We start from the raw sequence: 23068 nt of genomic DNA, 5'->3' as shown, positions 1-23068 counted from the left end.
CATATGTGTCACAAACTCCTTGCAGATATCTTTATCCAAGGGAGGTAAGCTCATTCTTTTTTAATATCAAATTCAGTGTGAGCAAGTTAGTCAGAAGAATAACTCTGGCTAAAATTAATGCAAGTGAAGAAGAGGCATTTTTATACGGCTGTCTTTTTAATAAATGTAGGTTTCATAAAATAAAGGATAATATGATGTGCTTTAAAAAAAACGTAAGTTGTTCTGCTATACATTTAGATTTGTAACACACACTGAAACTCTAAAATAATTTACTTACTGTTAAAAAACATAGTGAGAGAGGTGTGCGAATCAAATAGCAATTTTACTGAATTGAGGGAGAATCATATTATTTTATAATCATGGGCCCGGATTCAGATACAAATGCGTATTGTTATGCTGGCGTAGCGTATCTCATATACGCTACGCCGCCGTAACTTTGAGACGCAAGTCCTGTACCCAGAAAGAACTTGCGCCTAAAGTTACAGCGGCGTAGCGTATATTGGCCGGCGCAAGCCCGCGTAATTCAAAATAGGCTGTAGGGGACGTGTTGTATGCTAATTTGCCGTGACCCCACGTAATTGACGTTCTTAACGAACGACGCATGCGCCGTCCATGAAAATATCCCAGTGCGCATGCTCCAAATTACGCCGCAAATAGTCAATGCTTTAGACGTGAACAAAACTTACGCACAGCCAAATTCGCGTACGACGCAAAATTCGACGCTGGCCCGACGTCCATACTTAACATTGGCTACGACCTCATAGAGCAGGGGCAACTTTACGCCGGAAAAAGCCTTACGTAAACGACGTAAAAAAATGCGCCGAGCGGACGTACGTTTCTGAATCGGCGTATCTACCTAATTTGCATATTCGATGCAGAAGTCTTGGGAAGCGCCCCTAGCGGTCAGCGTAAATATTGCACCCTAAGATACGACGGCGTAGGAGACTTACGCCGCTCGTATCTAGGCAACATTGAGGCGTATCTGATTCTATGAATCAGGCGCCGAGATGCGACCGCCCGCATTCGGAGTTACGACGGCGTATCTGGAGATACGCCGGCGTAACTCCTTTCTGAATCCGGGCCATGGACTGCTTGAGTCCCTGCAGTCCTGAGAAATACAAATGGATATATTAGGACTCATCTGTATAAATGAATAATAGATGTCACTAAGTTCAGAAGTACCTTCGCCCTTAAATATTTGTCTCAGTGAAAAAACTGTGCAAGTGTTTTGGAGACTTCTCTGGTTTGAACAGATGTTCACTGAACTTGATTTGTCACAAAAATTACCACTTTGATTAAATGTTCTTGAAAAATAAAATCAGATGGCTTAGTTTTCTAAAAAAAAACAAAAAAACAACTACTAGCTCATTATGCCTTTGCCTTGCAGGTTTTTTTATTTTGGATTTTTTTTTTTGTAGGCTTACAAACTCTTTAAGCAGCTTTGGTGCATGTGCCCTGCACTCTCAATGGACAGCATGCCATCCATTGAGAGAGCTGTGATACGGCCGTAACTGTCATGTGTATGCACAAGAGTGACAACATCGTGCCTTGGCTGCAGATGACCGCAGCCCGTGAACCCAGAAGGAAGCCTGGGTGAAGATGGAAGCCCTGTCAGCGGTGACAGTGTGCCTCTTTAAGGCTTAAAGGGTCACTAAAGGAAAACATTTTTTCTGCTGAAATGACTGTTTACAGGGTATAGAGACATAAAAGTTAACTGATTCCTTTTAAAAATTATTAAAAATAGATTAAATTCAATCATATAATGTGCCTCTAGTTTCACTTTCGGTTTTAAACTGGTTTCATGTTTATGTGAAGTAAAGAGACCCACAGAACAAAAACAAATAAATCCAGGGCAGTGTTTTGTTTTTAAAATGAATCTGATTGGTTCTGAGGAGTTTTAGACACACAGTAATGACAGCTTAGACCACCGTGAAAAGCTCCCAGTACCATGGTTATAAGGAAACAGGCAACCAGGAAGTGTGGAGATCACAGCAGAATTACAGCTACTTCAAAGCAAAAACAAACAATAAGGACATGAAACCAGGACTGCAGTAAGGTAAAGGAAGCTATTTAGCTAAAAAAAAAATTCCTTTAGTGACCCTTTAAATTTTCAATTAAGTATTTCATAATGTGCTAATATACAATGCATACTAGCACATTATGACATTAACTTGCAGGCAGATTTTTTTTTTTTTTTGCGGTTTACTACCACTTTAATGATAAAAAAAAAAAAAAAAAAAAAATTACAATACTGTGTGAAAATACAGCATCCCCTGTTGTCACAAATTATAGTATTGAGTAGCACTGTAAAGAAAATGGCAAGAAAATTATCACCGTTGTGCTCATACGCTTCCTTTAGATGCCTATTACAGGCTGTGTCTGATGATACAATGTTGGAAAGGAAATGCAGGGACATGAAAGAATAGAAGGGCATGAAATGCAAAATGGAAAAGCCTGCCAAGGGTGACTAATAAGCAGAAATGGCACAAATTCTTACAATGACAAGTTTGTGGCTATCTGCATCAGGTGAATTGGCATGATATTGATAGAATCCTGGTTTATTTGAATTGTGTCCCTCTTCTCTAACTATTTACCAAGAAATTAGACAAATAATATTTTATTATTTCATTTACATTGTGCTATTTTTATATTGTGCAATGGACAACATCCACCATGGTTTCATCTGAATGGACAACATGTAAATAAAAATATGCTGTAAGATATAGGATCATGCACGTTGTATGTTAACCTTCTGCTAGGCACCTATGAATTATACATGAGAATTAATGAGTGCATAAACATTCCATCCTATGTGCTGACGTTAGCTGCAGAAAAACTGTATAAAGGACCTGTGGACTCTGGGGGCCTGCTATAACATACTGTACAGTGCAGTCTTGTTTCTGACCACAGAATGACAAGTGTGACTATTTCTGCAGTAATATAGGCAGCCTTATGAATTAGAAACAATGGTGATGATGTTGCACAATAGCAAATCACAAATTATAACTCAGCAGTTTTCTGCCTATGCTCTGATATCATCAATTTTATATAGCAATATACTGTGAAATGTGCACAATTATACATTTCAGCTATATTTTAATCAAAAGTAGTGGATGATTACTGGCCCCAGTGACAAGTTAAAGGGGTTGTAAAGTCAGAAGGTTTTTTACCTTCATTAGGGCTGTGGAAATTAACTATTAATTCATCGATTAATCTTTAATTTTTTTGATTGGTACTCACCTCTCCGCTGCCTTCCGGGCCTTCAGGGAGTTCCGTTGGAGATCCGGTGATGTCACAGACACTGGCAGGGCTTGCCGTGTCCATCTGAAGGGCTCCTTTGCTGTGCCTTCATATCTGCATGCCGGCAGGACCTTACTATCTGCCACACGCAGATAGTCCGAAAATAAGCCGTAGCGGGATTTCGACGCAAGATCGAAATATAAGCCATACCCCCGAAAATAAGACGTAGCGATGGCGTGTCGAATCCCCGAAAATAAGACGTAGTGATGGCGTGTCGTATGCGTAGCGGCGCAGAGCGGTAAACAAGACGTGATAGGCGTACTGTACTGGTGCGGAGCTCAGGAGCTGTAAAGAAGTCGTGCAGCCCTTCTTATCTGCTCCACGGTATCTCTAAGTGACCGGAGAGGTGTCGGCAGCCCCATAAATACAGTAAGGTCGGCTCCCCCTGTCAGGTGAAAGTGAAAGTAAAAAGTCTCCTCAGTGAAGTGAGGAGAAGGACGCTCTGTACTCAGGGGAAGAAGTAAAGCTTCTCCCCAGCACTGACCAGCAACAGTCTTTCCACCCACACAAACACCAGGGGATAGTTGAATAATTGGAGATTGTTGTACCATACTGTTCTACCATACGTGCCGGTAATAAAAATAAGACATCCCCCGAAAATAAGCCATAGTGTGATTTCTTGAGGAAAAATAAATATAAGACGGTGTCTTATTTTCGGGGAAACACGGTAGTTCCCTTCACGGGACACCTACATGCCGACAGACTGATGTTAACCTCTCCTCATCTGGATTCAGCAGTGGTATCGTTGTACACATTTTTATACCAGTGTCATACTTAGCTACATGTTTTTATGACTGCTTTTGCTAAAAGTAGTTGGATCTGTATGTGCGTTATAATTAATCAAAATAAGTCGGAAACCATTGGCTCCTGCTGCTGTCAATAAAAGTCAGTCAGCCATGAGACCAATCACTGACTATGTCCATCCATATCTAAGGCCCCATACACACGATAGAATCCATCCGCTGAAAAATCCCAGCGAATGGGTTTCAGCGGATAGATCCTATGGTGTGTACACTCCAGCGGATCTGTTTCCGCGGATATTTCTCCCCTGGGATGGATTCCAGCAGATCGAATATTCGCCGACATGCTAAACAAATCTATCTGCTGGAATCCATCCCAACGGATGGATCCGCTGGTCTGTATAGACTCACCGGATCCATCCGTCCAAAGGGATCCCCCGCATGCGTCGTAATGAATCGACGCATGCGTGGAATTCCCTATATGACAACGTCGCCGCGTCATAATGGCGGCGACGGCGCGACACGCCATCGCCAGAGGATTTCAGCACGGATTTCAATGCGATGGTGAGTACACTCCATCGCAGAGAAATCCGCTGAAATCCTCGAGAGGATTTATCCGTGCAAACGGTCCGCTGGACCGTATTCGCGGATAAATCCTCTCGTGTGTATGGGGCCTAAAGCATAGTGAACTGTGTTTACAGAGCTTTTCCTGTCCATTCATTCTGTGTAGCTGAAGCTGCAGAGTTTGAGATGTCCTGGACCTGTTTCCTGTCCTCAAACTCTGCAGCTTCAGCTACACAGAATGAATGATGTCCTGGACCTGTTTAGACCCCTGATATTTCACCCGCCATTGGTGAAATTGTAAAAAAAAAAAAAAAATTTAATATAGTATTAAAAAAAAACTACTGACACCAGTGGAGGAACTACCAGGGTTGCAAAGGCCGCTCTTCGGACTAAAGGTTCAAATTACGCCTCTGATTACGATCAAATCGTTTTATGACCATTCCCACCTCTGTGACTCTTCTCCACTTCCATTCTATAGCCCAAATCACTACTCCTTATCGGACAACCTTCTCAATTTGTTTTACCCTTTGCATGTGTGTGTTTTTTTTTCCCAGAGAACATATTTTCAGATTGTCTTTAGCATTTTTCTAAACCTTCTGTGTATCAGTATGGCATGGACCCTGAAAAGGGAGTAGATCCCTAAAGCTTGTCCTGAAAATTTAACTGTGATTTATTTTTATTTTTTTCAGTAACAGACAGCATTACTGTGCAATGATAGACAGGGGGATGTAGTGGCGCTTGCAAATACTAAAAACCGAAAAATAATTTAAAACAATAAAATATTCTAAACAATGATTCCTAAAGTATGAGAGTGAGTCCGTCCTCTACTGGGGTAAAATTGTGTTCCACTCGAGGTCTATGCCCAAAGAATACCATCCAACATCAATAATTAGATGTGGAAGGAACTGCGAGTGAATAAATAATGAAATCCAATGGATAAAAGTGCCTAACTGGCCGCACAGTGTACATGGGATAATAATCCTTTTTTAAAAAATATGTGTCATAAATCCTTAAAGTGCTTGATAAAAAACAAGTGCAAAGTGCTAATAAATAAAACAATAATAGCAGTGAATGAAAGCTCCAGCTCTCCTGGAAAGTGGTTAATTACTAATTAGCAAACACATGCAGGAAAAAGCAACAACTGAAAAGAAGTCCAAAAATGCAAGTGTCCTAAAAACCTAAACGGTTCAATCATAAAACTGTTGTTTGTCTGTGCGATGAAAAAAATATAATAATTAAATAATAAATAAAAAAAATCATAAATAATAGTCCAAAAACAGATAGTACAATATCACTACAGGATTAGTGATACTGAATAAAACTATATCCAGTGCACAATCAAGTGATAATGATAATAATAAAAATTAAAAATAAAGTCCAAAGTGCAAAGTGCATCTGTGCTCCATTCAACAATTCAGATGATCAGTGGTTAATTCAGTGAAGACTTGTTACATTGTGCTCATTCAGTGAAGACTTGTTACATTGTGCTCATATGTCTGTGAATCAAACCAGCCCGATTTTCCTCAGTGTGGGGATTATTTTTACCAGCCTCTTACCTTCCTGAGGCTTTTACCAAGCCTGTAACAGGAGCTGCTCTGCAGTCACATAGATAAAATCCAGGATCCAAAAACGGCTCACACTCCTCCCCATTCAGGCAGCCAGCCCTACGTCGCTTAATTAAGCGACGTAGGGCTGTCGCGATACGCGTGAGGAGGACACAGAGGGCTTGCTGGTGAAGTCACCTGCTTTGCGGCCGCAGAGCGGTGACACTCGATTGTACACACGCTGTTTAACACAGCAATGTTTGTGAGTGTATTCGTTTTTCTTTATTAAAGTGATATCCTGTGGTTTTATGCTATGGAGGCATTCATGTGTTTCTTTTTGAGAGCCTGAATGGGGAGGAGTGTGAGCCGTTTTTGGATCCTGGATTTTATCTATGTGACTGCAGAGCAGCTCCTGTTACAGGCTTGGTAAAAGCCTCAGGAAGGTAAGAGGCTGGTAAAAATAATCCCCACACTGAGGAAAATCGGGCTGGTTTGATTCACAGACATATGAGCACAATGTAACAAGTCTTCACTGAATGAGCACAATGTAACAAGTCTTCACTGAATTAACCACTGATCATCTGAATTGTTGAATGGAGCACAGATGCACTTTGCACTTTATTTTTAATTTTTATTATTATCATTATCACTTGATTGTGCACTGGATATAGTTTTATTCACTATCACTAATCCTGTAGTGATATTGTACTATCTGTTTTTGGACTATTATTTTTTATTTTTTTTATATTTTTTTTATTTTTTATTTATTATTATATTATTATATTTTTTTCATCGCACAGAAAAACAACAGTTTTATGATTGAACCGTTTAGGTTTTTAGGACACTTGCATTTTTGGACTTCTTTTCAGTTGTTGCTTTTTCCTGCATGTGTTTGCTAATTAGTAATTAACCACTTTCCAGGAGAGCTGGAGCTTTCATTCACTGCTATTATTGTTTTATTTATTAGCATTTTGCACTTGTTTTTTATCAAGCACTTTAAGGATTTATGACACATATTTTTAAAAAAAGGATTATTATCCCATGTACACTGTGCGGCCAGTTAGGCACTTTTATCCATTGGATTTCATTATTTATTCACTCGCAGTTCCTTCCACATCTAATTATTGATGTTGGATGGTATTCTTTGGGCATAGACCTCGAGTGGAACACAATTTTACCCCAGTAGAGGACGGACTCACTCTCATACTTTAGGAATCATTGTTTAGAATATTTTATTGTTTTAAATTATTGTCGGTTTTTAGTATTTGCAAGCGCCACTACATCCCCCTGTCTATCATATGCTGTCAGTGCGTGAGCACTATTAGTTGTGGCTGCTGCTTGATTGTAACTTTTAATTTATTTGTACCACTATATTTTTTTCCCGGGTTAGGCTGGTTTGCGCATTAGTTCCCCCCTTGTTTTATTACTGTGCAATAATATGGCTACAGTCACCTTCCACAAGTATTGAGAGAGCTTTGTACAGGCATTTGTGTTGGGAAAATCTACCCAGTTTTGATTTGCCGTACAGATTCATGAAACTTGTTCGAAGTTCCACAACTCCCACTGAAGTTTGTGGTGTAAATCTTGTTATCAAATTCTATCAATTTTTAGCGCTAATTTACAAACTGACAAAAAATGCTGGTCACTGCTATTGGGATATGTAATAATCTAAAACATTATTTATTTATTTTATTCTGTACAGATCATAACATCACAGCCCCTCCTCTCTACCTCTGTTTCATCCAGTCAGAGGACATGTTTAATTTACTGAAAAAAAAAAATACAAGGACTAGACCCAAATTTACTGGAGGCAAAGAGGGGTATTGCTATAAACATTAGGATACAGCAGTGTAAAATTGTATTAGGGATAGTAGGCCTAACCTTTATTTATGGGGATGGGGGGGTGAGGTAAATGTGAGTGATAGATTGTGAGATACAGCAGCAAGCTGTGAACACGAGGTAGCTTCAAAAACATATGGTCCACTTTGATTACCCCAAACTATCAATTTTGGAACCCTAAACGATCAACATAGAATATAAAAATAAAACAATACAATACAGTTCTGGGAGGGTGTCCATTGACATCCTCCCAAAACCACGCCCACTGCAGTGCTCATCCTGCGTGCTATGCGATCAAGGTAAAGGGCCAATTACAGCAGCCCTTTACCACGTGATCAGTTGTGTCCAGTCACAGCTGATCAAAATGTAAACACACTTATCGGCATTCCTTTCTGATGTGAGGAAAAGAGAGTCAGTAACCGGCCAGTGTAAAAGGGGACATCTACACTGATAATCAGGTCTCTGATTATCAGTGCAACTCCAACAGTGCCCATCAGTGCCGCCTATTGGGGTCCATCAGTGCCTATCAGTGCAGTGCGGTATTAACCCCTGCTAGCGGCCGAAAAAGGGTTAATACCGCTACCGCAATGCGCCTCTGCAGAGGCACATTGCAGCGGTATTACCCCGGTTTCCCATTGTTTTAAATGGGAAGGCGCGGTATACATACCGCTCCTGTCACCGCTCCAAAATGCTGCTTGCAGGAGATTTTTTTCTCTCCTGCCAGCGCATAGCCTCAGTGTGAAAGCCTTCTGGCTTTCACATTGAGAAGGCTGGGGCAGTGACGGCTGGTGCTCCATTATTTTGGGGGGGCGCAAACAAAGCCCCAACCAACCCCATAACCCCGGTCACTCGCCCACAATAGGTCCTACAGGTAGATATACAGACAGACAAATAGAAAGACAGACAGACATTGTGTGGAAATAGAGACAGATGGATAAATATGCAGACAGATAAATAGACAGATGGAGAAATAGATAAACATTGGGTAGGATGGGGGGGGGGGGCAGACAGACAGATAGATAGATATACAGATAGAGAGGTAGATAGATAGATACAGACAGATAGATATACAGATAGATAGATAGACATACAGATACATAGATAGCTGGATAGATAGATAGATAGATAGATAGATAGATAGATAGATATACAGATAGATATACAGATAGACAGACAGACAGATGGATAGATATGCAGATACAGATAGATAGATAGATAGATAGATATATAGATAGATATACAGATAGATAGATAAACATACAGATAGATGGACAGACATATAGATAGATGGACAAACATATAGATAGATAGATAGATAGATAGATAGATAGATAGATAGATAGATAGATAGATAGATATACAGATAGATAGATAGATAGATAGATAGATAGATAGATAGACATACAGATAGATGGACAGACATATGGATAGATGGAAGAACATATAGATAGATAGATAGATAGATAGATAGATAGATAAACACACAGATAGATGGAAATGCATATAGATAGATAGATATACATACAGATAGATGGACAGACACATAGATAGATAGATAGACAGACATAGATATACAGATAGATAGATAGACATACAGATAGGTGGACAGACATATAGATAGATAGATAGATAGATAGACATACAGATAGATGGACAGACATATAGATAGATAGATAAACATACAGATAGATGGACAGACATATAGATAGATAGATAGATAGATAGATAGATAGATAGATAGATAGATAGATAGATAGATAGATAGATAGATAGATAGATAGATGGACAGACATATAGATAGATAGATAGATAGATAGATAGATAGATAGATAGATAGATAGATAGATAGATGGACAGACATATGGATAGATGGACAAACATATAGATAGATAGATAGATAGATAGATAAACATACAGATAGATGGACAGACAGATAGATAGATCGATAGACAGACATATAGATAGATGGACAAACATATAGATAGATAGATAGATAGATAGATAGATAGATAGATAGATAGATAGATAGACATACAGATACATGGACAGACATAGAGATAAATAGATAGATAGATAGATAGATAGATACAAATAGATAGATAGATAGATAGACAGATAGATATGCAGATACATAGATAGATAGATAGATAGATAGATAGATAGATAGATAGATTAAACATATATATAGATAGATAGATAGATAGATAGATAGATAGATAGATAGATAAACATACAGATAGATGGACAGACATATAGATGGACAGACATATAGATAGATGGACAAACAGATAGATAGATGGACAGACATATAGATAGATAGATAGATAGATAGATAGATAGATAGATAGACAGACAGACAGACAGACAGACAGAAAGATAGAAAGATAGATCGATCTATAGATAGACATTGGGTCTAAGGGGAAGAATGAGAGATAGATAGATAGATAGATAGATAGATAGATAGACAGACAGACAGACAGAAAGATAGAAAGATAGATAGATAGATCGATCTATAGATAGACATTGGGTCTAAGGGGAAGAATGAGAGATAGATAGATAGATAGATAGATAGATAGATAGATAGACATACAGATAGATAGATAGACAGACAGAAAGATAGAAAGATAGATAGATAGATAGACAGACAGAAAGATAGAAAGATAGATAGATAGATCGATCTATAGATAGACATTGGGTCTAAGGGGAAGAATGAGAGATAGATAGATAGATAGATAGATAGATAGATGATAGATAGATGATAGATAAATAGATAGATAGATAGATGGATAGATAGATGATAGATAGATGGATAGATAAATAGATAGATAGATAGATGGATAGATAGATGATAGATAGATGATAGATAGATGGATAGATAAATAGATAGATAGATAATCAGATAGATAGACATTGGGTCTAAGGGGAAGAATGAGAGATAGATAAGACAGACAGATGAGAGAGATTTAGTGGTGAATGGGAGAAACATTTACTACGATCAGCAGTCCCCCCCCCCCTCCCTTCTGCTCTCCTCTCGAGTCCAGCTGCACACAGCTTCAAGTCTGTATGCTCGGAGCAGCACTGACTGTGAAGAGGGGGGAGGGTGGGGGGGGGTCCTGCTTCACCTTTTCCCCCAGCTATTCACTCGTAATCTGCTGGTGAAGACAGACATGTGCCTGGCAGGAGAGGTCAGCCACCAGCATATTACGAGTGAAGAGCTGGGGGGAAAGGTGAAGCAGGACCCCCCCCCCCCCCCTCCCAGTCAGTTCGATCAGAGCATACCGACTTGAAGCTGTGTGTAGTCCTCAACTGGGGGGGGGGGGGTGCTGGTGGTGACGGGGCTGGCTGTCAGTGGCAGTACTAGCGCGGGGAGATGCTGCGGGGCACGGTGGTGGTTCGGCTGGTGCTGGAGGTGGCAGGCATGGATGGATTAAGCTGCGGGGAATGGAGGTATGAAAGTAACTGCTTACCTTCAATGGCGCCGCTCCTCTGATGCCCCCACAAGCGCTCCAGAAACCGGAAGTGATTTAAATGGCACTTCCCACTGACTCTACTTCGGTCCCCGCTGGCCAATCACATTACACCACTAGGGCATTTTGACAAATGAAAGGACAGTGGGAGTGTGTGCGGGCGCACAGCTTGCGCCCTGCACACGCCCTAAACACGGGCAAATCAGCTTTCCAGCCTGCAATCAGCTGATTGCAGGCTGGGAAGCTTCCCATAGACCGCCGCATGTCCGGCGCCTGGTCACTCTTAAAGTGACATTTACAAAAAAAAAAAAAAATTTTTTTTTTTTTTTTTTTTTTTACAGCTTGGGGGGGCGGCGCCCAAGCGCCCCCTATGGACGGGCCGCCACTGGGCTGGGGCATGAGTTTTTCAGGCGGTATTTAGGCGCTATTTTTAGCACTGTACCGCCTGAAAAACTCCTCAGTGTGAAAGGGGCCTTAGTGGGAATGGTTGGGGGTTAAAACATGGCTTGACGACCCATATTTACCTCTCCTCAATGTCAAATATTAGGATTAAAGTTTCATCTCAGGCAAGGAATCACAGCTCTCTCTAATGGTTCATCTACAAATCTATATATGATCTAGTTTTGCCAGATAATCAGCACAAGGTTATCAGAATTATGAGAAAGTGTAGGTAATCATTGACTATGCTATAAGGACCACAAATGTAGACAATACACATATTATACACTAATCACACTGATATTGTAATCATAGACATGCTTACAAAATATATATTGCTTACACATCTCACCTCCAGTCATCCTTGGACAGGTTATAGAGAATATTCATTTCTTCGTCATCCTGCAGTAAGCGATATGCTGCACTTACATGATGATTTTCAAGTACAGATCGATCATTATATAAAATGGCAGAATCTGATCTGAAAAACAAATAAAAGAGGGACAATAAAAAGACTAGAGATAGAAGTGTAAACCACTGGCAAATCACCTTCTATCCAAACAGATTGACACAAACTTGCTTTAAATTTCAGAGATAAATATTTTTAGTTAATATGAAGGCTTTCCTTATTTATTTTGTAAAGCAAAAAATATGAAACTCAAACAAGTTGAAATTTTCTATGATTTTCCCCTTAAAATTTTTTTTTACCACTTGTCAACTGCCTCACCTAGGAGTATGACAGCAGAGCAGCTCTCCTGCACAGTATCGTGTACCTAGTACTTAATCCAGCACTTCCTGGTAAGGGGCGACATGGCTATACTTGGACTCAGCATGAGTATGTTCGCAACTGTATATCCAATAAACACTTTTGAAAACGATATTATTCTATGGGAGCAAACTTTTTCTCCGCAGGTGGATGAGACAGAGGGGCTGAACCTTTAAAGGAGCAAAGAGAGGAGAGGTACACACAGGCATTGATCTGGGATATATGTATTGCACAGTCACATACACTGTGAATGCGGAATACCCCTTTGAGGGGTGAATATCTCTGGTGAGTGCAACACCTTAAAGGAACACTAAAGGCAAAACATTTTTTTTTTAAATAACAAACATGTTATACTTACCTCCACTGTGCAGCTCGTTTTGCACAGAGTCTCCCTGAATCTGGTCTTCTGGGGTCCCTCGGCCGCTGTCTCGGCTCCTCCTCGCAAAAGCTTTCCACCTTCGTTTGAGAGAGCTCGCATGGTGGAAAGCTTTTGCGAGCACGCTCCCGTGATACAGCGGCAGGCATAGCCGGCGACTGTATCACTCGGCCCCGCCCCCCGGTGCGCCGCATCATCCACTGTGATTGACAGCAGCGCCAGCCAATGGCTGCGCTGTTATCAATCCGTCCAGCCTAGCCAATCAACGGTCAGGCTGGGAACCAATAAGGATCACGGGACTTTTGAGGGGTCAAGTAAGTAAAACGGGAGTTCGGGGGGGGGGCGGTACCGTTGAATGTTTTTTTCACGTTAATGCATAGGATGCATTAAGGTGAAAAAACATTTACCTTTACAACCCCTTTAAGGGGAGCAATATAAGAAGCACAGCACAAGTTAAAGAAACACAGAGCACTTTGTCACTTTACAAAAGACTTTGCTGTGGATTTAAAAGAACTGTGCATATAAATATCTTTTTTCATTGTTTTTTTTCATTAATTTATTGGAGCACTAGTCACTTTATATAAAATTGCACACTAATTGTCACCATATTCTTAGAAATGTATATACACTGAGCAAAATTATAAAACGCAACACTTTTGTGTTTGCCCCTATTTATCATGAGCTGAACTTAAAGAGCTATGACTTTTTCTATGTACACAAAGGGCCTATTTTTCTCAAATATTGTTCACAAATCTGTCAATCTGGGTTAGTGAGCACTTCTCCTTTGCCAAGATAATCCATCCACCTCACAGATGTGGCATATTAAGATGCTGATTAGACAGCATGATTATTGCATAGGTGTGCCTTCGGCTGGTTACAATAAAAGGGCACTCTAAAATGTGCAGTTTTACTGTATTGGGGGGCGGGGGTGTCAGGCAGTGAAGCAAATCTCCTTTGCATAGAGTTGATCAGGTTGTTGGTTGTGGCCTGTGAAATGTTGGTCCATTCCTCTTCAATGGCTGTGCGGAGTTGACGGATATTGGCAGGAACTGGAACACGCTGTCGTATACGCCGATCCAGAGCATGCTCAATAGGTGACATGTCCGGTGAGTATGCTGGCCATGCAAGAACTGGGATGTTTTCAGCTTCCAGGAATTGTGTACAGATTCTTGCAACATGGGGCCATGCAGCAACATGAGGTGAGGGTCGTGGATGAATGGCACAACAATGGGCCTCAGGATCTCGTCATGGTATCTCTGTGCATTCAAAATGCCATCAATAAAATGCACCTGTGTTAATTGTTAATAGCATATGCCTGCCCATACCATAACCCCACCGCCACCATGGGCCACTCGATCCACAACGTTGACATCAGCAAACCACTCACCCACACAATGCCATACGCGATCTCTGGCACTTTGGAGAGGTGTTCTCTTCACGGATGAATCCCGGTTTTCACTGTGCAGGGCAGATGACAGACACCATCGAATGTGAGCATTTGCCCACTTAAATCGGTTATGACGACAAACTGCAGTCAGGTCGAGACCCCGATGAGAACGACAAGCATGCAGATGAGCTTCCCTGAGACGGTTTCTGACAGTTTGTGCAGAAATTCTTTGGTCATGCAAATTGATTGAGACCAGCCACCCGAAAAGCTGCTGCAACAGACGATGTGGAGGTCCTGGGCTGGTGTGGTTACACATGGTCTATGGTTGTGAGGCCTGATGGATGTACTGCCAAATTCTCTGAAACACCTTTGGAGACAGCTTATGGTAGAGAAATTTACATTCAATTCAAGGGCAACAGCTCAAGTGGACATTCCTACAGTTAGCATGCCAATTGCATGCTCCCTCAAAACTTGTGAAATCTGTTGTACTGTGTGATAAAACTGCACATTTTAGAGTGGCCTTTTATTGTGGCCAGCCTAAGGGACACCTGTGCAATAGTCATGCTGTCTAATCAGCATCTTGATATGCTACACCTGTAAGGTGGATGGATTATCTTGACAAAGGAGAAGTGCTCACTAACACAGATTTAGCCCAGGTTCACACTGGGCTGCGGAAGTGAAGCCATGCGAGTTCAGCTGAACTCGCACAATTTTACTCTCACTTGTCAGTCCCGATTTCGGCCGCGATTACAGTTTCTGCACAGATGTCTCTGTAAATCGTGGACTAAAATCGCAAAAAAGTAGTACATAAACTACTTTTTGAAATGGGTGCAGCGCCGCAGATGCAGCGTTGCACTGATTAGGACGGTGCCATTGCCGGCAAATGCCGCCAATTTGACATGCGTTTTGACATGTCAAATCGCACCAGTGTGAACGTGGATTCGACAGATTTGTGAACAATATTTGAGAGAAATAGGCCTTTTGTGTACATAGAAAAAGTCGTAGATATTTAAGTTCAGCTCATGATAAATAGGGGCAAACACAAAAGTGTTGCGTTTATTATATTGCGAATTGCTAGCTAAGACATACTAGCCGCATTTAAAGCACAAGTCACTTTGTTTTAGTTTTATTAAGGAAGGTCCATATAAATATTTACTAAGCAATGAGCATACCACAATTGAGTTTTGAGTCAATGATAAGATTGTGAATATTAGAGCACTTAGACTTCTACCTTAAAGATTTATTTAGTCTTAAGAACAGTGCCACACCTACTATTATAACTCATTATTCACCATACACTACTCGGGTAGCTCTTTTAGTAGAGGCAGCAGTTCCATTTACTACCTCCAGCCAAAAACTCTGTTCATTTTATGTGATAACCCAACACAAAGTGGCACATAATTGTAAAAAGGATATATGGTTTTCAATTTTTTTTTACAAATAAATATCTAAAAAAGTGTGGTGTGCATTTGTATTCAGTCCCCTTTACTCTGATACCCCTAAAAAAAATCTAGTGGAACTAATTGCCTTCAGAAGTCATCTAATTAGTTAATTGAGTCCACCTGTGTATAATTTAATCTCAGTATAAATACAGCTGTTATGTGAAGCCCGCCGAGGTTTGTTAGAGAAGCTTAGTGAACAAACATCATCTGCTGCACAAAAAAAGTTGATCTCCAACAGATGAATAAACTGACAGACTCCATGAATGGAAGGCTTATAAATGTTGTTGAAAAGGAGGGTAGCTATATTGGTCACTGATTCTTTTTTTTTTTTATGTCAGAAATGTTTATTTGTAAATTTAAAATTGTTTATTTTTCTCACTTTAACGGATAAAAATAAACAAATGAGATGGGAACATTTTTGTTTATTATTCAGTGCCAATTCACACATATGCGATGCAGGAACCATCGCAATTCCAGTGCTGGTTCCCGCATTGCATACGAACTGCTGCGGGTGTCAATACAAAGTTACTGACACCCCCAGATCGGTTCGCATATCGCAGTGTGAACTGTGAATTTGGACAGGAATCATACAGACAAAAATATATATATATTTTTTTCCTGGAATGGGTATTCTTTGCAAAATTAATGTTCACGATATTCACTAAGCACAGGGAAATTCTCTTGCAAAGTAAAACTTCCCTCACAAAGTGAAAAATCTATTTAGCTTTAGTAAATCAAGCCCTTAGTGTCTGCCATAATAATTCTTGGTGCTATAACATGATCACAATAAACTCCATATTACACTGCTAGCAACTCAGTAGTTAAAGGAATCAGCTGCTGGGCATAGTAAAGGGCAATGGCTGTCAGATCAACTATAGGTTTAGTGCTGACACAGCACATACTTGTGCATAAAATATTGTTCCAGTGCCTAATGCCCGGTACACACGATCCAATTATCGGACGAATGATCGTCCGTTTTTTTTTATGCTAATCTCACGTCGAATCTGATGAGTTTACTAAAGTCACGAAAATTCTCGTACGACAGAATAAAAAATCGGAAGTGATGTCATGTGTTGTAATGCATTTTCGAACAACAGCTGTACTGATTAAACAAAAATCGTACGATCTGGCATCGTACGAAAAAAAAATCCGTGCATGTCCGATAGAATAAAATCAAATGAACTGTCCTGATCGGCTCTCGAAAGCTCTGTACTGACGATCCGATTATCGTACGATCGTTTTGAAAGCGGCATTTTTCGTACGATTTTCGGATCGATTTCTGGTAAAATTTTAGGCCAATATTTCTCATGCAAATGAATAATGGCAAGAATCTACAACCTTCATAATGTGCAAGCCCAAAAAGTCCCATTGCCGAAATGCCAGCCTTAAAAATCACTGCTTTGCCACAAACATAATAGTACTTACACAGTAAAAAAAAAAAAAAGTCCAGTTCAGCATTACAATTCTATAAACATCCTGGTGAACAAAAAACATTTGCATATAACACTTTGAAACTGTAATTGTGGGACCTGAACACTATCAGTCAAAGGCATGTAAGTGCAGCTTGGGTTAAATCACACTTTATAATTAATGATATTAATATTTCAGAAATCAGGTAAATGGCAGCAATACAGAGTGACTTTCACTGCTAAAGATTCTCAGACGTTGTATGATTTTTCATTAATCTAGGCTTATTCTAGGATTTATTTATAGTGCACCGAGAGACTGATGACAAAAGGCAGGCCTTTTCTGAATGGTTGGTTTCACCCAGACTGGAAATTGCTTACTGACATTTAAAGAATGCAGGCACAAAATAATAAATTTAAGGACACCATCTGTAAAACTATTATGTCAAAATGTGCCGTTATTCTTTTTAAGAGAAACATATAAACAATTATATAGCAATATTTTAAATGGAAATACTTTGAATTTTACAAAATAACATAGATAAGCTTTTATTTTAATTTCCTGTGAGTTTAAGTTTGGCTTTTTAAAGCAGAGGTCTGCTCAAAAAAAAAGAAAAGAAAACAGCAGCTACACATACTGCAGCTGCTGGCTTTTGATAATAGGATACTTACCTGTCCTGGAGTCCAGCGATGTTAGCACCGCAGCTGTCGGGTGCTGCTGCCGCCATTGCGGTTAAGGGTACCCGGCAGTGTAGCCTTTCGGCTTCATACGGGAAACCCTGCTGCGCATGTTCGAGGCACGTTCCTACTGGCCGGGGGAGGAGGAGGGAGCCCCAGCCGTGATGTCAATAGCCGTGGCTGAGGCTCCCGGTAGTGGAAAAGTATACCTGTCAAAGACAGGTATCTTGTCCCCCTTCCCCCTCAAAAGGTGACAATTGTGGCACTGGAGGGGGGGAGGAATCAGATGAGTGTAAGTTCCACTTTTGGGGGAAACTCTGCTTTAATCATAATAAACCTTGGGATGCTGCACTTATCTGGCGCTCCGCTTCTGTTCATTTTTTGTCATTTCAGAGATTTGTTCCTTTCTCAGGTGGAGCTGCCTAATGAAGTACACCACCCTTCCTACTATGAGATTTTTTTGAACCCCTTATGAACATCTTAAGAACCACCTATGCTACACAAGGGTATCTAAATTTTGACTCTTCAGTCCAGAGCACCTGCTGCCATTTTTCTGCACTCCAGCTATTATGTTTTGGTGCATAGTTGAGCCACATAGCCTTGTTGGTATGGCTCTGTTCTTATATTATATTTCATTGCTCTGACCAATCACGAGGAGGGAAAGAGTGGGCAGGAAGCGGGGCGGCGGTGCGGCAAATACAATTAGAGCTGCTCTCTCTTCGGCTGACAGAAGGGGGAGGGAGCGATCGGGGGAGATACAGTATACAGACAGCCCGCAGCTCTCCTCTCCCTGTCACAGCACTGCTGCCGAGTTCTTTTAAATGGAGCAGCGGCACTGTAACAGGAAGTGGAGAATTGCGGGCTGTCTGTATATCTCCCCCGATCGCCCCCCTCCCCCTTCTGTCAGCCGAAGGGAGAAAAGAGAGAGCGGCTCTAATTGGATTTGTCACGCCGCTTCCTGCCTGCTGTTTTTCTCCCCATAATTGGCCATAGCAGAGGGCCAATCAGAGAATCACGGCTCTAAAGGGGGGCGGTTTGACTGCTCATACTTAAACTGCTTCTTGGCCCCCTCTGCACCTGCAAACCACTGCACTGCTAAGCTTTACTCCCCTGATGGTGGCCCTGCGTGCGGGAGTCAGGAGAAGGGTGCGGGTGCCGTTTTTGTGTGGGGGGGCTTTTTTGCCACCCCCCGCAAAGTGCCGCCCTAGGCCTGGGCCTTGTTGGCCTAGGCCAAAACACAGCACTGGGATTGGTCCTAGATGGGGCTGCCATTTTCTTAATCCTCGTTTAATAGTTGGATGTGATCTGATGTAATTGGTGTAAGACATCCTTATTTTTTATTGAGTTCATAGAGCATGGTTATGCTTCCTTTGGTTAGCACCTGGAGTTCCAGAGGTGGGAAATTCAGATACAGAGTTGGAGCAGTGGCATCTCTCTAATGATACATTAGAGGTCATTTATATGCTACAGTCCTTGTACCCACAAAATTAGCTACAGTCCTTGTACCCACAAAATTAGCTTAAGTGTGCTGTGTGTACAGCACGTAAGCTTAGTTCCTATTTAACTATATATGCAAAATTTTAAATGAAAAAAAATTGTAGTGCTGTGTTCATAAATCATATAGACACATGTAAAATATATAAACTAAAGCACCACGGGACAGAGTGTCATAGTGATTATGAACAATGGGGGGAAATAATGCGCAAACCACACTATATTGAGAATAGCTAAGAGATCCTACGACTGTGGCGTGACCAGCCACGATACGCGTGAGGAAAGCTGAGCTATCGATGACATCATCTCCGCTCTCAGCCGGGAGCAGAGAAGTTATTACACCTGATGTTCGTTTCTGGAATTTGAAATGTGAGTTTTTATTGCGTTTTTAATAAAATAATTTTGCGAATTTACACTATTGTAAGCGTTTTCCTCCTTATATGCACCTTGGGGGAGCCATTGGTCCAAGGAGAGAGGGACTGGAATACTGGATATACGCTGCTGTTGTTGTGGAATTAAAAGTGACCTGCATATGCATTAATCGATTGGGATCCGCACTATGGACGAAAGACATCCACAGCGCGGCTCTCAAGTGCCGAGTGGACGTCTTTGGACGCCCTGCTGTTGTCATTCCCCGTGCGCACCGCTGGGGGCGCGCAGCGGGGAAACAATGTGCCCGGCGCATCGCTCGGGAGCCTGGTGTGCCTGGCGGCCGCGATGTCCGCCAGGTACCCGCGATCAGCGGTGACAGCAAGGACGTGGAGCTCTGTGTGTAAACACAGAGCTCCACGTCCTGTCAGGGAGAGAGGAGACCGATCTGTGTCCCTTGTACATAGGGACACAGCATCGGTCACCTCCCCCAGTCAGTCCTCTCCCCACACACAGTTAGAACACACCCAGGATACACATTTAACCCCTTCCTCACCCCTTAGTGTTAACCCCTTCACTGGCAGTCACATTTATACAGTAATTAGTGCATTTTTAGAGCACTGATCGCTGTTTAAATGTAAATGGTCCCAAAATTGTGTCAAAAGTGTTCGATATGTCTGCCGCAATATCGCAGGCCTGACAAAAAATCGCAGATCGCCGCCATTACTAGTAAAAAAATAAAATCATAAATCTATCCCCTATTTTGTAGGCGCTATAACTTTTGCGCAAACTAATCAATATACGCTTATTGCGGGGTTTTTTTAACAACAATATGTAGAAGAATACGTATCGTCCTAAACTGAGGGAATTTTTTTTCAATTGGGATATTATTATAACAAAAAGTAAAAAATATTGTGTTTTTTTTTCAAAATGTTCTGTCTTTTTATGTTTAATAGCGCAAAAAATAAAAATCGCAGAGATGATCAAATACCACCAAAAGTAAGCTCTGTTTGTGGGAAAAAAAATGATAAAAATATAATTTGGGTACAGTGTTGTATGACCGTGCAATTGTCATTCAAAATGCGTCAGCGCTGAAAGCTGAAAATTGGTCTGGGCACGAAGGGGGTTTAAGTGCCCAGTAATGAAGTGGTTAAGAGAAGAGAAGCTGCAGCCATTGGGAAATCATTAAGGCTTATTATAAGCCTCTTGGAGGTAAGAGGCTGGTGCTACTGGTTACCCTGAGTGGAGCACATTTTTGGATTTGGTTTTGAGCACTGCACTTGGAGAACTTTCTTGTGGACATTTTTTAATTACCTCTGGGCTGCATGTCTTGGATTTGCCCTGGATTGATATATTGTTTGCACATCTACATTGCACATGTGCACGAAGATCTTCTTCACCTTCCTATAATATGTTTGGACTTTTAAATTATGGAATATTTATTTTGATGCACTTGTAATACTTTTTCGGATGCACTTTATTAGCACTTATATGCACTTTAACCACTTGGGATCCGCCTGCCGTCAATTGACGGCTACAGTGCAGATCCCAATTTCCAAACTGCCGTCAATTGACGGCCGCCCCTTTGGGCGTTCCCCGCGCGCGCTCCAGAGCGCGCTGCGGGGAAACTCTGTGTTGGCCGTGTCCCTCGGACACAGCCAATTACAGATCGCCGCGAACGGCCAATCACAGTGGCCGTTCGCGAGGCGATCTGTGCGGCCAATGAGAGAGGATCTCATATGTAAACATATGAGATCATCTCTCATTGCCGTTTTACACAGAGACAGCGGTGCTGTCTCTGGAGAGGAGACCGATCTGTGTCTCTTGTACATAGGGACACAGATCAGTCACCCCCCCCCCAGTCACCCCCCCTCCACCTACAGTTAGAACACTAAGCAGGGATACATTTAACCCCTTCCTCACCCCCTAGTGTTAACCCCTTCAATGCCAGTCACATTTATACTGTAATTAGTGCATATTTATAGCACTGATCGCAGTATAAATGTGAATGGCGCCAAAAATGTGTCCGATGTGTCCGCCATAACGTCGCAGTCCCATTAAAAATCGCAGATCGCCGCCATTTCTAGTAAAAAAAAAATAATTAAAAAAAAATAATTCTGTCCCCTATTTTGTAAGCGCTATAACTTTTGCGCAAACCATTAGCTTATTGCGATTTTTTTTTTTTTTTTACCAAAAATATGTAGAAGAATACGTATCGGCCTAAACTGAGAAAAAAAAATGTTTTTTTTTTTTTTTAATTGGGATATTTATTATAGCAAGAAGTAAAAAATATTGTATTTTTTTCAAAATTGTCTCACTTTTTTGTTTATAGCGCAAAAAATAAAAACTGCACAGGCGATCAAATACCACCAAAAGAAAGCTCTACTTGTGGGGAAAAAAGGACGTCAATTTTGTTTGGGAGCCACGTCGCACGACCGCGCAATTGTTAGTTAAAGCGATGCAGTGCCGAAAGCTGAAATTTCACCTGGGCAGGAGGGGGGTATATGTGCCCAGTAAGCAAGTGGTTAAGTAATTATTTACTGCTGCACATTATTTATCTGGTCATTATTGCATAATTTTATTGTATTGATGCTATCACTTGTTTATATATTGGTTTGTAAATATTCATACATTATTAGTGAGCACATTACACTTTATATTATTATTGTTAGTTATAATATCATATAGTATTTTAATTTACTGGTAAGCGCCCCAACACCCCCCCCCCCATTCGTCATAGTGATTAAACATGACAAAAAAGAGGAGAAAAAAAATATGAAATTATAGAAATTATACTAAATATATGCATGATCTCTAAACAAATATTCATTTGTGTTCATCCAAAATCCAAAAAAAAAAAACAAGTCCATAAATTGTAGTGTTTTTCCAGGTGTTCACACTTAAACAAACATTCAATCTTCTTAAGAAAATTGAAATAATTCTTCCACCACACCACTTGTGTTTCTGTGACTCTGCACCCTTAAGAATTTGCACTCACCACAAGAATATGCCTTGCATTCTCATGCTCGGCATTAAAAACTTAGTGGGCTCTCCAAGATCTCCAAACAATTCCAACAGTGTTCAGTGAACCAATGCTCTCCACATGTAAAAATAAAAAAGTGCTTGCAATAGTGAAGTACTATAAAACCATTTATTAAAACAGCACACATAAATTCTTCACATATTGCACTCACATCCAGTGCCGATCCTGACCTCCCTGGGGCCCTAAGCAAGATGACATGTGACATTAAAAGTTGA

At 40.9% G+C, this 23068-nt stretch overlaps 1 protein-coding gene across 4 annotated transcripts in view; it reads right to left on the bottom strand.

The window, feature by feature from the left end:
• PDE1C (phosphodiesterase 1C) overlaps positions 1-23068 on the bottom strand; it is a 933100-nt gene that overhangs the window by 128277 nt on the left and 781755 nt on the right. For all 4 annotated transcript variants that reach the window (XM_040353264.1, XM_040353266.1, XM_040353267.1 and 1 more), the window contains one exon: positions 12245-12373. In XM_040353264.1, the coding sequence (XP_040209198.1) occupies positions 12245-12373 (129 nt within the window). The remainder of the gene's footprint in view (positions 1-12244; positions 12374-23068) is intronic.

Source organism: Rana temporaria, chromosome 5 (assembly GCF_905171775.1).
Source record: "Rana temporaria chromosome 5, aRanTem1.1, whole genome shotgun sequence".
NCBI lineage: Eukaryota > Metazoa > Chordata > Amphibia > Anura > Ranidae > Rana > Rana temporaria.
Note: the sequence above shows the minus strand (reverse complement) of the source record. Positions and strands in the feature narration are given on the sequence as shown.